The 14,460-nt window shown below is 40.9% G+C and overlaps 1 protein-coding gene across 8 annotated transcripts in view; it reads left to right on the top strand.

The window, feature by feature from the left end:
* The window catches only part of CADPS (calcium dependent secretion activator), a 204,182-nt gene that overhangs the window by 154,371 nt on the left and 35,351 nt on the right, over positions 1-14,460 (top strand). For 5 of the 8 annotated variants that reach the window (XM_036390824.2, XM_054515999.1, XM_054515998.1 and 2 more), the window contains 4 exons: positions 598-739; positions 7,331-7,477; positions 10,576-10,731; positions 13,486-13,633. In XM_036390824.2, coding sequence (XP_036246717.1) covers positions 598-739; positions 7,331-7,477; positions 10,576-10,731; positions 13,486-13,633 — 593 coding nt within the window. The remainder of the gene's footprint in view (positions 1-597; positions 740-7,330; positions 7,478-10,575; positions 10,732-13,485; positions 13,634-14,460) is intronic. The other 3 variants (XM_036390827.1, XM_054516002.1, XM_054516001.1) reach the window with 1 other exon arrangement.

Raw genomic sequence — 14,460 nt, 5'->3', positions numbered from 1 at the left:
AAAATATTAAATTAAACGGAAGCAGAAGTACTTGAGAAGAATAGTGCTTTGTGAAATAAGACAATTCTCTGAAGCACTTGGGCCCATGCTTTCAAAACCCATGTTTTGAATTTGGCACTTTCCTGGATAGTCCAACCCTCCCTGGGGAGCTGGTGGCAAAATTGGCATTGCCTTTGCTAGGTCCTAGACCAGGACCCCAGCTAGCTTTCTAAGACTATGTGAAAAAAGCCAGGGACTCATCCTCAGAAGGCAAGTTCCAGCATCATGGTACTGAGCAACCAAAGAAGAAATTATTTTCCCACCTGCTAAACCCATAATGTTTGCCGTGCTGTGTTTCTTACACTGGTTTTATTCACAGGAAGTGATAATGTATTTGTAAGTTTTACATTAATGGAAAAGAAGGTTCATTGTCTGTTTATTTGTTTGGAGTAAGAAGTCATTCCTGCTGTCTGTGTCATGAACTCTGGCTCCTGTTATGTTCTTGAAGTTTTCCTGTTCACTGACAAATTCATTGTTTGATGAAGTGCCACGCTGTGGTTTGTTACAGAGGTTGTAGTAACAGTAGTGTCTTACTATACTTTTATTTATCTATTCTAGATAATTTGTGCAATGGAAAATTCCACAAACACCTCCAAGACCTGTTTGCTCCACTTGTTGTTAGATATGTCGATCTGATGGAGTCCTCAATTGCACAGTCAATTCACAGGGGCTTTGAGCGGGAGTCATGGGAGCCAGTAAAGTAAGGAAACCTCCTTTGATACAATCGGAATTTGGGTGCAAATGGATGGAGATTCATATAGAGGTGAATTAGCAAACCTTAGACTGGACATGCAGAAAATGCTTTAAACGTTCTAGTTTAATGCTATAAATAGGAGGCCTGATCTCTTCAGGATTTTCAGGTTAATGAGGGAAATGGTATTGGCTTTTTGAAATGCATCGCTGCCTCAGTTTGAACCGTGTGCCTTTGAACAGGGAAGCATGAAAATGGGAAAACCTTCTTAACTGCCATGGCTTTTTGGAACCCATTCTAAAAGGCCTTTTCCAATGCTGCTTTTGAACTCACATAGCTCCTTTTCAGAACAAAAAAAATCTCGCTTCACTGTGTTCAGTTCCAGCCCTATAACCCCTGTGAGTCATTGCTGTATTTATTCTCAACACTCATTTTTTCCACCCACCCTGTGGGGGGGATACTGCAGTGTGTGCCTCTGGCATCAGCCCCATGGCTGGTGGCTGCACTTGTCCAGGCTCCCCATGTCCAGGGCAGCTCTGCCAGTCCCAGCTCCTCTGCCTGTAGGATTAGATGTGCAGAAACCAAAGTAAAACATGGGCAAGATGACTCAAGCATAATGATTTCTTACATTTGGAAAGCTAGGAGTTTACCAGCAAGAAATTGGGAGCCTGAGAAAAACCCAAATTGAACTCAAGAGCTGGTGAATGATAAAAATGTGACATGTGCTTTGGATTACTGTTGTTATTTCACAGGTTTTGAAGCATTGCTGAACCCTGTCATGCTTGGTCTATAAAGCCAAGTCAGATCCTACAAAGGGAAATAGCTAACTTTTCTCTAATAAAGATACTAAAAGAGAAAGATGGACCCTTTGCAAGTGACATGAGTCTGGCAGTGCCTCAGACCAGGAACTGGGACCAGGTGACCTCTGGAGAGACTCTTTTCCTTGCTTTTTTTGTCATTCTCTAGGGAAAGTGAAATGGCACCGCACTCTCAGAGGTTGCTGTATAAAAGAACGTGTGGTCTTTCAGGGCTTTTCACACCAAATATGTTCCGTTTACAAGGAAAAGAGATTTTGTTCAGCAGCCAGCCTCCCATATGCAACCTGGAGTCTGAGTACCCAGGTTTTTTCCTTTCTTTCTTGTGCATCCTCAGCATCCGTAAGGATTCTGCCTGCCAAATCTCGGGCTTTTTCTTGACACCTGATCATCCCCTCTGTTTTGAGTGGGGTTAAGTGGCTGGCATTCAGGAGCCTCTCTCACTTTCCATTTGCTGTCTTTGGTCTGCAGGCTAACAGGATTAAAGATCCTAAAAAATCTTGTTTCAAATAAGCAGATGTGACCCAGAAAACATACAAGAAATAGATCTTTCGAGTAGGAGAATGCCATTTTTACAGCCACTCCTTCAAGCAGAATTGCACTTCGAAGTTAGCATTAACTTCAGTTTCAGAGCTCTGCTTTAGTAAAAAATATGTATTTCCTTGTCTGTTATGAAACAGAGGCAGTTAACTCTGTGTACCTGTCCACCTGGGTCAAGCACTCAATAAACAAATCATTCTGCTTTTTTTTTCTTTTATCAGAAGCTGTCATCTTTTTGCTTTTTAATGACTTCAAGGAGTTAACTATAGATGTCCATAAGTACTTGGATGTGCTACTTGCCTGTCAAAATGCTTTGTCCCTGGGTATGCCAGCATCTATCATTTCCACGTTATCTCTGATAGTTATAAAAGAGCTTTTCTTAGTTCTCTTGTGATGGTTATTCCCTTCTGGAGTTCCAGTTACAGTGTGCTTTCAGCATTGCATCTCCAAGCGAAAGCCCAGGATGGACTCTTTCTCTTACAGACTTGGGTATATAAAAGATTTCTTCCAGCAGGAAAGTGGGTGCTTTCCACAAGAAGCTTCTGTCCATCTGGTGAAAAGATGCACCATGGGTTTTTTTTTTCACGTGTTGATATTTTGTTCTTATGTCTCGCACACAAAAGTGTGAGTTGCAAACGCTGGCTCAACGTGATGTGGCCCGGTGAAGGGAGGCACCAGTGAGTGCCAGAGGGTGGCACATACAGTGCAAAGGAAAAAAGGAGTGTCATTCCTAGGATCTTATGACATTTTTCATGTGCTGTTCAGAACTAAATGTTAAGGCATCTTCATCTTTGCCTCCTGGGCAGACCACCTGCTCCTCTTTGTCTGATCGACAGGGAACTTGCAGAAAAATTCAGGTTAGAGACTTTTTCTGTTTGACTTGCCCTCCTGTAACTACTCTCTCCTCACCCCACATATCCGTACTGTAGCACATTTGAATCTGTGGCCATGTATTCTCAAATTGTTTGGAGCAGCCAATTCCCAACCAAATTGTGACCTTCTATTGACACCTCTCCAGCAGAGCTTTTTTGGAAATCGGGAACACTGCAGAATATTCTTCCACAGCTTTCCTCTACTTTGGAGATAGACCTTCAAGTTGGCCAGCAAAGACAGATCATCAAAGCTGGCCGTTCCACCAGGCTTGTTGTTGTCCTGGATCTCTACAGTGCATTACAAGAAGGAAATCTCATTATCTCCTCTTAACCAAGAAATTATTCCACAACACAGAATCTTTTGAAAGGGTTTCTCTGTACTTGTGTTTGCAGTCAAGGCTGAAATATGTAGCCCTCCATAACCTGACCAGATGGCAGTTTGCAAGCATGTATTTCTTCTATTTTCATTGCTGAATACTCTGCACCTTATGCTCTGAAGAGTTAGGTATAGAAATCACAGTGAGAGAGATACTGTTAAGTATTGAAAAAAATGGTGGGGGGAAAGCATGGACGTTATGTGCTCATGAGGGCTCTGTAATCTGCCTCTGCAGAGCTGCTGAATTTGCAGGGGGTCCGTGCCCTATAGCTAGAGCAGCTGGTGCGCTTGTGTGAATCCACGCAGAGAAATGTGGAACACTTGTCCTTCGCACAGTCATCCAAGTATGCAGGATGCAGAGTAGGTCTGTTCTCTGATGAGTTGAGAGGTCTTGGAAAAGTAGGGTTTGCAATGGGTTTTTTTCATGCTAGCTTCTCTCAGAGAGTGCTGATTTATCTCGCAGCCAGCTGACACGTATGTGTGTGTGTCTCTGTGTGTGTGCCTGTGTTGAAAGATCTTTTTGAGCAAATGCTAAAGCTCATGCAATGACAACCAATTTCAATGGCTTGACTAGGACATTACTCATTGACCCAGGGCTCTCTCTATCGCTCTGTAGTCCTGGCTTTAGCATCTATTAATTGCTCACTAACCCTTTGCAGGCTATTTATAAATGTATCATTAATAAAAATGTCAGAACTTGAACAATATGATTATACTAATCATTTTATAAGGTTGTACAACTACAGAATGATGGTGAAAAATGTTTCCCCTTAAAAGAAGCACCGCTGTAGTGAAAGTGAGTATTTTTGTTACTATTCTGGGTGTCAGTCACAGGAAGAGCACAGATTTGACTGCCTACTTCACTATCAAGCTTTTGCTTCACATCAAGGCTTTTGTGAAAAGATTTGCTCCTGAGCGTTTGCTCAGCCTCGACAGTGAGGTTTCAAGTGTTTATAGTGATGGAAGAGACAGGCATTTGCGTCTTCCATCACTAAATCATTTCAGGCATCCTGTAGGAACTGAGCGTTTAGGTGTGACCAAGGGTCTCGTTCAGCTCTATTCCGAACCCAGGAGACAGCTCAGTAAAAATACTGTGATTTTTCTGCCCTCCTTTCATTGCTAGGGCAGCTCTACAGGAGCAGCCGCGGTGCAACTGGACGTGTTCCATCCGGTGCTGCGGTACAGTGTGAGCACTGGGAGGGTGTGCAGGGGTACACTGCCAGGCTGTTTGCACTGAGAACTTCCCAGCAGACAGTCCAGGTGAGGGCATTTCCACAGCTCACACAAACAAACAGGGCTGAAGCAGAAGACACCAGGAAAACAAGCAGTGCAGCTCCAGAGCTTGTGTCTCTCATCAAACGTATCAGGATCCAGTCCTGAAGCTGAGTCGTCTTAAATCAGACAGCCCTCATCTTGTTGATGCAAATGCCCACATTCCCTGCCTGATGGCTGAGGTTATATTTAGCCATCTATATTAAATAGGCATGGCTGGCTTCTAGAAACAGTTTCTCATCCTGGACCTGTAGTTTTATGGTCTGAACAATTGCAGGCTTCATGGAACATTTGTTGGTAATATTAATCATTTTTTAGAGGTCTCACTGCAACTGTTAGTCAGATAATTAGATCAGTTGAACCTGAAAAACTGTGCATGTCAATTCAGGAGAATATTTTTTTTACATTAGTTACTGTATGTTAACGTAATATACTCCATTATTTTGCTGTTTTGTTTTGTTTTAAAGTACTAACTTATTCTTGCAACATATTCTTGCATCAGCAAAATAATGTGTTGTATAAAAGAAATATGTTTCCGTGCGAATATAGTATACTGTTTACTCTAGAAGTCATATTTTATTAATACAGTGTTTTTATTAATATAACACTGTCACTTCTTGAATTTTAATATTAAAACCAAAGGTCCTCTGATTTATGTATTTACCATCTGGCTAAGTTATTTAAGTTGCTTTTCCTTATACATTTATATGTTGTCCACCTCTTGCTATTTCTTTATTTATTCCATATCAGTATCTAACCACATGCACTGCCATTTCTGAAGATTTAACACTCTCTCAATCACTATGTAGTCTATGTCTCATTCAACAGTCATATCATCTTAGCAGCAGATACAGTATGAATGGAAACAATGGACAGCTTTGTGACAGTAGTGAATTCTCCTCTTTGCCTGAAAAAGAGAACATACAGATAGCAGGAAGTTAAATCTACTAAGAATCATAGAAATAATTAGAAATCAGAGCGTAGTCGTGAGGGTTTTTTCACTAGAAAAAACTTTGAGTTGTGATTTTCCTCCCCAACAAGGGATTTTATTCACAAAGAATGAAGTCTGTTCCCTAACATTCACCAGCAATGACAAGCTGAGCTCTTGCAGAGATGTGGTTCACATCGTCTGATGCGTTAGGAAACATTTATTCAGGCAGCTCAATTCCACTGCTTTGGGGGTTGATATATAAAACTTGCAGTAAGAAATGAAGTGCTAAATATGTCTCAGGGAAGTTACTAAGATTTTAATATGCCTTGAAAGACATGGTGTATAATTTGATAGTTTCACAGGAAGCCAGATAATGGTGTCTGTAAAGTAACTCATTTAATCCAGGGAAATGGGCAAGACCTCCAAAGGTGCCATATCCTGATGCAGTCTCAGAGCAGGCAAGTTTGGATGCTGAAGCAGTGCCTGTGTGCATCAACAGAAAAGCTTTCAGCAGCTTCAGCAGTGCAGGGTGAAGCTGAAATCCTAAATTTCTAATTCCATTTTCACTGAGTCCAAGTAAAAATCTGGTGAAAACGCATCTGGTTTTGTTCCTCACATGGGACTGTAAAACCACCTGTGGGTTGTGTACCAGGGGGTCAGACAGTGTTCCTGGGAGAGGGCAGAAATGAGGCATTTTTCTGAAACCGGCCTCTCTTCTGAGAGTCAGGTAATATGTGAATTAGGTAATTGAGTTCTGTGTTTTGCTGATTCCCAGATCTCCTGATGTTTTCATTTTGCATGTAGAATATAACTGTGATGAGATACTCATTAAAACAGAATTAGACCAATTACAACATCTAGAGACCTAGTACAATGTAATATGTCAGGGTGCATTCCAAACTTTGGGCATGCAGTGCACCTTGTTCCAGGAGAGAATCTTGCATTAAATCAATACAGCTGTCCACTTTTTAAAGATCTCTATTTGCATAACAGCTGCACATCTGAAAATCTGATTGAAGTCATGATGCCCAAGTACACATGCTTCATATTAACCTTTGAATATCTTAATCACCTCATGGCCCATTTCCAGCCATGAAACAGTCACATACCAGTCCTGGATTCATTATGCACAGTGCACAAATAGTGGGGCTGGACAATCCTTTGTTTTGCACCCAGGAATGCAAGGGAGGATCAGGGCACGGTCTTCGCAGAGGAAGAAGTTCACTGTTCCATCACTCCAGATTAGCCCATCTTTATTTGTGGAGGATCTAAGAGAGGTTTTGCAGCAAAATTTTAACTCATTGAGCTTGGTGGCAAGAAAAACTCTTATGGCTGGAATTATAGACTCTCTCTTTATTATTTCAAATTCCAGTCCCTTAGCAGATCTCATAATTTAGTACTTCCATTGAGCCTATGTGTGTAAGAACTGAGACTCTTCCTTAAAAGAGAGATGTTTTGGAAGAAAAGCTGCTCTCTGCACTTTGAAATGGTTTCAGGACTTGAAGGTGCAGTTATTTTCGCAGGTGTTTAAATTCTCTGTCAGTTTTTCCCTTTGCAATTCTTCTCTTCATTCTGGTTTGCTTTTTTTCAAAAGGAATTTGAATTTTATAGCAGACTGAAAACACAGTACATAAACTTTCATACTCATGCTTCTTTCTGAAATGTTTTGCTTTAGTTTTTTAACTGTCCTCATGCTGTGAACTTTGCAGATTTGTTTCTGAGTGTCATGTGCTTCTGCTACATCGGCATTGTCACTGTTATGGTATTTTTTCTTTCTGTCTGTTTCTTCCACAGGAGTTTAACAAGTAATCTGCCCAATGTGAATCTACCAAATGTGAATCTCCCTAAAGTACCAAATCTACCAGTTAACATCCCACTAGGCATCCCACAAATGCCTAGCTTTTCTGCACCGTCATGGATGGCTGCTATTTATGATTCTGAGTGTGTATTCAGTTCAAATTAGATCTCATTTAAATTTAAAGTAATCTTGGCATGGATATGTATTGTTTGTTTCTGTGCATTACATAAAACTTTAAAGAGTGATACAGTTAATTAGATGTTTTCTGAATGAGACACTAGTGAATTTCTGGCATGTGTATTTTGAGGGTTTTTTTGTATAAACCTTGAAAATTTGTCTCAACTCCCACTGAGAGTTTGAGCAAGTATCTTGCTTTACAAAATAGCTGTCAACAATGGGGTATGGTCTGAATAACATACAAACCACAGAACTCACAATGTGACATTATGTGTCTCAGCAAAGAGTTTTGTCCAAAAGAGAAGATTAATCAATTTCAATGCCAGTCAACCAATTTCTGTGGACCAGATGTAGATCTAAAAATTAATTTTATTTAATGCGAGCTCTGCAATTCCCAGATAATTTTTGTCTTGACTTTGGTGAAGCAGTCTAAGAAAAAGGAGCACCCTGTAACAGTTTTCATTCGTGTTGGGGGATGATCCAGAGAGCAATTAAAGCTCCATAGCCTTCATTACTGCCCAAATAATGCCATGAGCAACTAAAGAAAGAGATTTTCAATGTGTTAGATTATGGCTTGGAAAATAGTGTCAAAGCAGTCACTCTGTAGGAGCCTTGAGCTCTGTGCTCCCAGCTTCCTGCCTGAGTGTCCCAAGGTATGTGTGTGAAGCTCAGGGGGAACATACCACAAATCCTCAGCACAGATTAGGCAAGTTCTCTTTTAGGAGATTTCTCAGTGAGCAGTGTGGAGGGTGGTACCCAGTGGGCTCAACCCAAATCTCATCATTTGAGGTAGCTCATCTCCCAGGATATCCTATCATGGGAACTGCTATTTGTCCATTCTCCTTCTAAAATCCTGGAGAGTTATTTAGGGTCAGCATAGGCTGGTCTCAGACAGCACTGTGGTGCTTTTCTTCTATCCTCTCACTTAATAGATAAAATTGAAGAACTCACCCAAGAATCTCCTGTTCCCTTGTGCTGAAACACCCTCAATTACATCTACACCTGGAGTCCACCAGAACGCCTCTGCCATTAGTCTGGCACAGGCAGGATTGCAGAGCACTGGTAATGAATGAAAGCAAAGAAAACACTGATGTGAGATCTTTTTAAATAGATTTAAAACCTTTTAAAATATTAGCATGGTTGTTTATGTGTCAAAGCCATACAACTCATATTCATGCTAAGATAGTTATTTTAAAGGCTAGCTTAGGCAGTTGTCTGTAAAGAGTACTTGAAAGTTTTAATCTTGCTCTGTGCATGCTTTGTGGTATTGCCCTTGAAAAGATAAGAATCATGTAATGACAGAAAATTGGATCATCCCTCTGAAAATGCTTGCGCATCAATGGTGTATTGCAAGCTGCCGGCGTGATTAGAGTAATTGTGGTGCTCACAAGCAAAATCCGAACAGTGCATTTTGGAAATGAATATACTATATTGTTTACTTGGATGGAGCCCTAATCAAAAGTGAGAAAAAGACTGAGAATAATTCTTCAAGAATTTTGAAACCAAATGGATGTCATAATATTGCTGTAGTAAATACCAATTATTGCATTTGTACACATTAAATCACTTTAAATGTAAATCCATGCAGTTCCAAAACTGGAACTAGATTTTAGATTGTTAAAGCTTGCTTACACCCAAGCACAGGTTTGAACTAAAAACTCTTGGTAGATGAACGTGTGAGACTGTTGTCCAAATTGGTCCCCTGGCAAAAGGAAATGCCTGATTCTTTATCTTTTCATCTCCCTGGTTCCCTTTTACTCACCCTTCCCCTCCATCAAGGACATGTTACCTGTTGCTTAGTGTCAGATATGTTTCTCCTACAACCAAGACTATTCATTCTTTATCTTGTTGACTCTGCTAGCCCAGGCTCCCTCAGGACCCCTCTGGCATGTTGGGACTACAGTTCTCACCTGGGAGTAGCCCTGTTTGCATTAGTTCCCAGCTCCTCTAGCATTAACTCAATGCAGCTGGCATCTGTCACAATAGAAACACCCTCCCTCATCTGTTTCTATAGATGATGTCAGCACAAGTGGTAATGCATGGTGTGTTAAATATCTTATAAATTACTGTGTTAGCATTAGTGGTATGCGAGGAGGGGGTTGAAACTCTTGAAGCTCCCTTGGTAATTGTTCTGGAAAAAAAAAAAAGTGAGGGAGAAGAAGAGAGGGAGAGAAAAGGGTTATAGATGCATAAATTTCTGTGCACAAACAGAGTGCAATCCAGTCCTGTATTTTTATTCTGTAAGTGGAGGTTTGAGATATAATTATACTGTGAAAAGAGCTAGTGTAGCTACACACTGCAGGACTAAAGACTTCCATCTGGGCAGGGGTGTGGGTACAAGAATATGTGCTTGGGAAAGAAATTGAGAATTTTGTGGCAGACCAAAGTTGTTGCAAAATAAATTTTTAAAAATGTAAATTTGTTGTCCTGTAATTGCCTTTGCAAAGAAAAAGGTGCAGCAGTAAATCCTGCCGAAACTCCTGGATATGAGATATGAGATGTACCCTTAGCTCAATTGACTTACCCCAATTTTTTTTCAGCTGTTCAAGAGATAAAGTGTGTCCTCGCTCACCACTTGTTAGCACTGTCCCTTACCTGGAAACGGGGCCACACTGGGGGGACAAGGCAAACCCAAGATATAACTTGGAGGGGGGAGAATTGCATGAAACCCTAAATCTTAATAACTGCATACAGCCTAGTATGGCAGTTATTATTGATCAAGGATTTTCTCCCACAATTTCTGGCCTTGATTCTTAATAATCACATACATTAATGTGGTTATTAACTAAGGCTGATTTTTACCATACACACGTTCTTCCCGTTAATGTGTGTAATTCATGATGTTGTCTTACTCATCTGGTCTGGAAAGTTTTGTGGGTGATGACAGCAAGGTAGATTAGGCAACTGTATGGTAAAACTCAAAATCCTGATGGTGGAGATGGCCAGCATTGTCCTGTGTATGAAACTGCTGTCTGCCTTACACTTGTTGCAGGAATGGTCTCCACATCAGGTTGCCAAGACCCCGATGCCACTTCTGACTTTTGTTCTCATTTTGTCCTGCCAGCAATGGATCAGGCACCTCAGAAGATATGTTCTGGAAACTCGATGCCCTACAGACCTTCATTCGGGATTTGCACTGGCCTGAGGAGGAGTTTGGGAAGCACCTGGAGCAGCGCTTGAAGCTGATGGCGAGTGACATGATCGAGTCCTGTGTGAAAAGGTGGGTGCCCATGAGGGATCCTGGCATGGTTCTCACAAGAGCTCACGGGATGCAAAGCTATTCCACCTTAAAACTGGAATTCACCCCTTTGCTGTCAGTCGTGGACTCTCCCAAGCAGGCACTTGTCTGTTGAGACTGAGTGCTTATTCACAGTAAGGCAATAAATCACCCATTTTTCTGTGCTTTGTAGTAATTACTTATTTTCAGTGAGGTCACATCTTTGTAAATGCAGTTTGGTGTGATGATTCTGACTGCTGAAGGCATACCCACAAGAAAGATCCCAGCACCCGCCTAAAAAGCACAGATACATGAAAAAAAACCAAGAAAAAATTATTTTAAAAGTGGGATAGTGTGTTGCTTGGCACACAGGTTTCACGTCTGCCGTTGATTGGGAAAAGCTGTTGTATCATCAGCCACATTATAGCATAGTTACCTGCAGATCTTCCAAAACAGAGATATCTTTAAGCAACTTTTAGACATACTGGCAGCTGTCATTTTGAAAGCAAAATATTGAAGTTAAATTTCCAACTTTTCCACTGCAATTTATGTCCATTTGCATCAGAGATAACAAGGCAAGAAGAAAAAATGAACTTGGTATTTCTTTGTGCAAAAATTAGTAGACAAAGAGATGAACCAGAGAAAAAATGGATACCAAATATAGTCAATACATGCTAATATTAACTGCAGGGTGTGATGTGGCTGTCCTGTACCACACTTTCCTGGCCACTCTGCAAGTGTGAGTGTGGCATTTATTTTCAGTACAATCCTCACTAGCCTGGATGTGCAGTATCAGCACAGGGGAAGGCACATTCAATCCCTGAGATGCAGGCAGGAAGGCAGATAGCTCGAGGCTTGTTCTCTCACCATTCTGGAATAAACCCTGGTGCATTTTAAGTGCAATGAGATGTGTTGCATTTAATATCTTTGACATAGAGCAATTTATTGCAGCAGCCCATCTTTGGTCCTGTGTCTGGCACAAACACTGAGCTTTAGTTGTCTTTCAGTTGTCAGACTGTGTTTTAGGAGAAAACCCAGTGATGGAGCTCTGCTCTCTTCTCTGCTCTAGCACCACCAGTGAAACTTATTTTCTCTTTTTTCTTTTTTTCACTTGGGATTAAGGCCCCTTTGCTGTCCCTACAGCACACTTATAGCTGCAATGATCTGTAAAAATCAGAACAAGTTAGCTGAGCTAACTGGGAAAAATAAACAAATTTCCAGGTACATCTAAAGAAGAGCTTGTGTGCCTGGAAGCCAGGTGGTTTTTTTCCCTGATTTGCCTCAACCTTTCTACAAATGTGTTGTCCCTCTGTAAAAACCTGGCCCAGCTTGTATTGGTACAACTATATATAATGGTTGTGAGCATAAGTAGGAACATGCTCCTTTCCATGAGGAGATGGAAAATCCCAGTCTCCTTGGGTCCTTTCAGTAATTATCAACATTCTAGTCCCCGAGTCCAGGCTAAATCTGGCACTGGTAATTAAATCAGTTCAAATGCCATTGCTGATGTAAACCAATATGCTGCCTTCCCTATTTATATCACCTGCAAACAGGGCCTGGCTAAGGTTTCTTTAGCAATTTCAGTTTGACACAACATTTTTCTTCGCGTCTGTCTCTGAACTGTTGAATCCATGGAGGAGCCACCCTGCCTTCCACACTGGGTTGTATTTCAGGGCTGTCAGGAAAGCAGCCCTTGCAAGGAAGGCCTGTTCACTAATAAATCCAGGCAGAAGGACCTACATACCAGCTCAGATCTGATCCCCAGAACGGGAGCTTCACATTCATAAATGAGTTTTCATTTGCATAACCCTTGGAGGATCATTTAAGTTCAGAATTATTCCTGAGCTGCAGCTGATATTATTTGTTATTTCTAAATTGAAGCTCCTATGTTAATTTATTGGCAGATTCTGTGTGATGTGATAATTGTTCTGTGTTAGGTTAGATTAGTGAAGTACCTCTGGAATATGAAGAGGGGCTCTGAAAAAAGGCAAGGCAATGCCCACCACACTGGAAAGCATTCCCTTGTTAGACTCACAAATGCCTTGGTATTTAAAATAGGACATAGGATCAGATTTTGTAGGTTTTGGCCTAACAAAGGTTTGGATGTATCATGGTTTGTTACTGCCAGGGATGTCAGATTTGATCTCAGTGAAACCTCAGGAGAGCAGGGAGGTGGGTGATGCAGGTGTGTTCATATGCCTGTGCCTGTGCATGCTTTGCAGATACAATCTGGTGAATGTGTGTGGTGCAGGGAAACCACTTCTGTGAACTTACAAGACAATTAAGAACTTCCAGTAAGCAAATACTATCATATCACTATAAATGCAATGATCTGGCAGTGTCCTTACAGTCAAGCAATGAAGGAGCTTCTGTTATTTGTAGTTGCTGTCAGGGAGCAATAGGAGCTTCAGTGCAGCAGGGTGTGGTTATTAATCAGCTAATGAAACCAAATTAAAGGTGTGCATTGACACTGCTGTTTGTAACATCATCACACTGTTTATCAAGCATAAGAGAGTCACAGTTTCCCTGAAACTGTTGAACACTTTATAAATAATGTGTATTCTGGAAAGGGGGTTTCTTTTTAAACAGGAAAATCATTTTTAGAAAAAGCACATTTGTAACAATTGCACTGTGGCACTCCCAGCAGCATTCAGTTTTCTGGCTCTCAAACTCCTCTCAGTATTGTTTCAAATTTATTTTTATTGTCTTAGTATGTTTAAAAGCAACTGAAACATCATCTTCTACTTTCCTTCACAGAACAAGGATTGCATTTGAAGTAAAACTGCAGAAAACCAGCCGATCAACAGATTTCCGAGTCCCTCAATCAATATGCACCATGTTTAATGTCATGGTGGATGCCAAAGCTCAGTCTACAAAGCTTTGCAGTATGGAAATGGGCCAAGAGGTAAAAATGCAGGTTCTTCCTTTCACAGCTTTTAAAGGCAATGTCATGAAATTTCCTGTCTCCTGTTGTGCTCGTTTCAGAGACGTTGTATCGTTTGTGGATTTAGCCTTCCATAGAGAGTGTGCAGATGAATGTACAGGGGGTTGCTCTCAAATCTAATGAATAGAAACATTCGGAATCCCTGTCACTTAGGAGTGGCTTTTTGCAAGGACTGTGGTATGCATACGGTATCTCTCAAGCTTGGTTGTTGCATGATGACCATACAAATTGAGTCATTAACTGCACCTTGGAGCCAGGTGTCAGCAACACACTTTCTGTGTATGGCTATTTTCTGTAGAAAAACATAAGGAAAACAGAACTGCCAAGTTGTTGCTGTGATGCATGTAAGGAAAAAAAAAAACCTACAAAAATAAAGAACTTCCAAAAGTAGATTGAAATTCCAGCTGCTTTGCCTTCCTCGAGTACTGGCTGTAATCAGCACACTTGATCATTCTGGATTTCCAGGTTCATAATGACTCAAGTTCCCAAATAACAAACCTGTTTTAATTAATTGCTGACTTTTATTTTCTTCTGAAGCCATAGTTGCAGATTGAAGTTTCTGTGAATTGACCTATGAATTAGAAAGACATGGCAAATTGGAATGAATTAAATGCATCAGAATGCTCATTTTGCTCCAGTGACTTCAAGCCAAATTGAATACTCATATACCAGTCTAGAATAAATTCACAAATACTGTTTGGCTCACCTAGTCCGCTGCTTGTCAGCATTTCCTAGATAAGCCTTTTCACTACAGCTTTCCATGGTCAGATTTTGCAGTGAATCATTGC

This window comes from Molothrus ater, chromosome 11 (genome assembly GCF_012460135.2).
Source record: "Molothrus ater isolate BHLD 08-10-18 breed brown headed cowbird chromosome 11, BPBGC_Mater_1.1, whole genome shotgun sequence".
In the NCBI taxonomy this organism is placed as follows: Eukaryota; Metazoa; Chordata; class Aves; order Passeriformes; family Icteridae; genus Molothrus; species Molothrus ater.
This window is presented reverse-complemented; position numbering and strand designations above follow the sequence as displayed.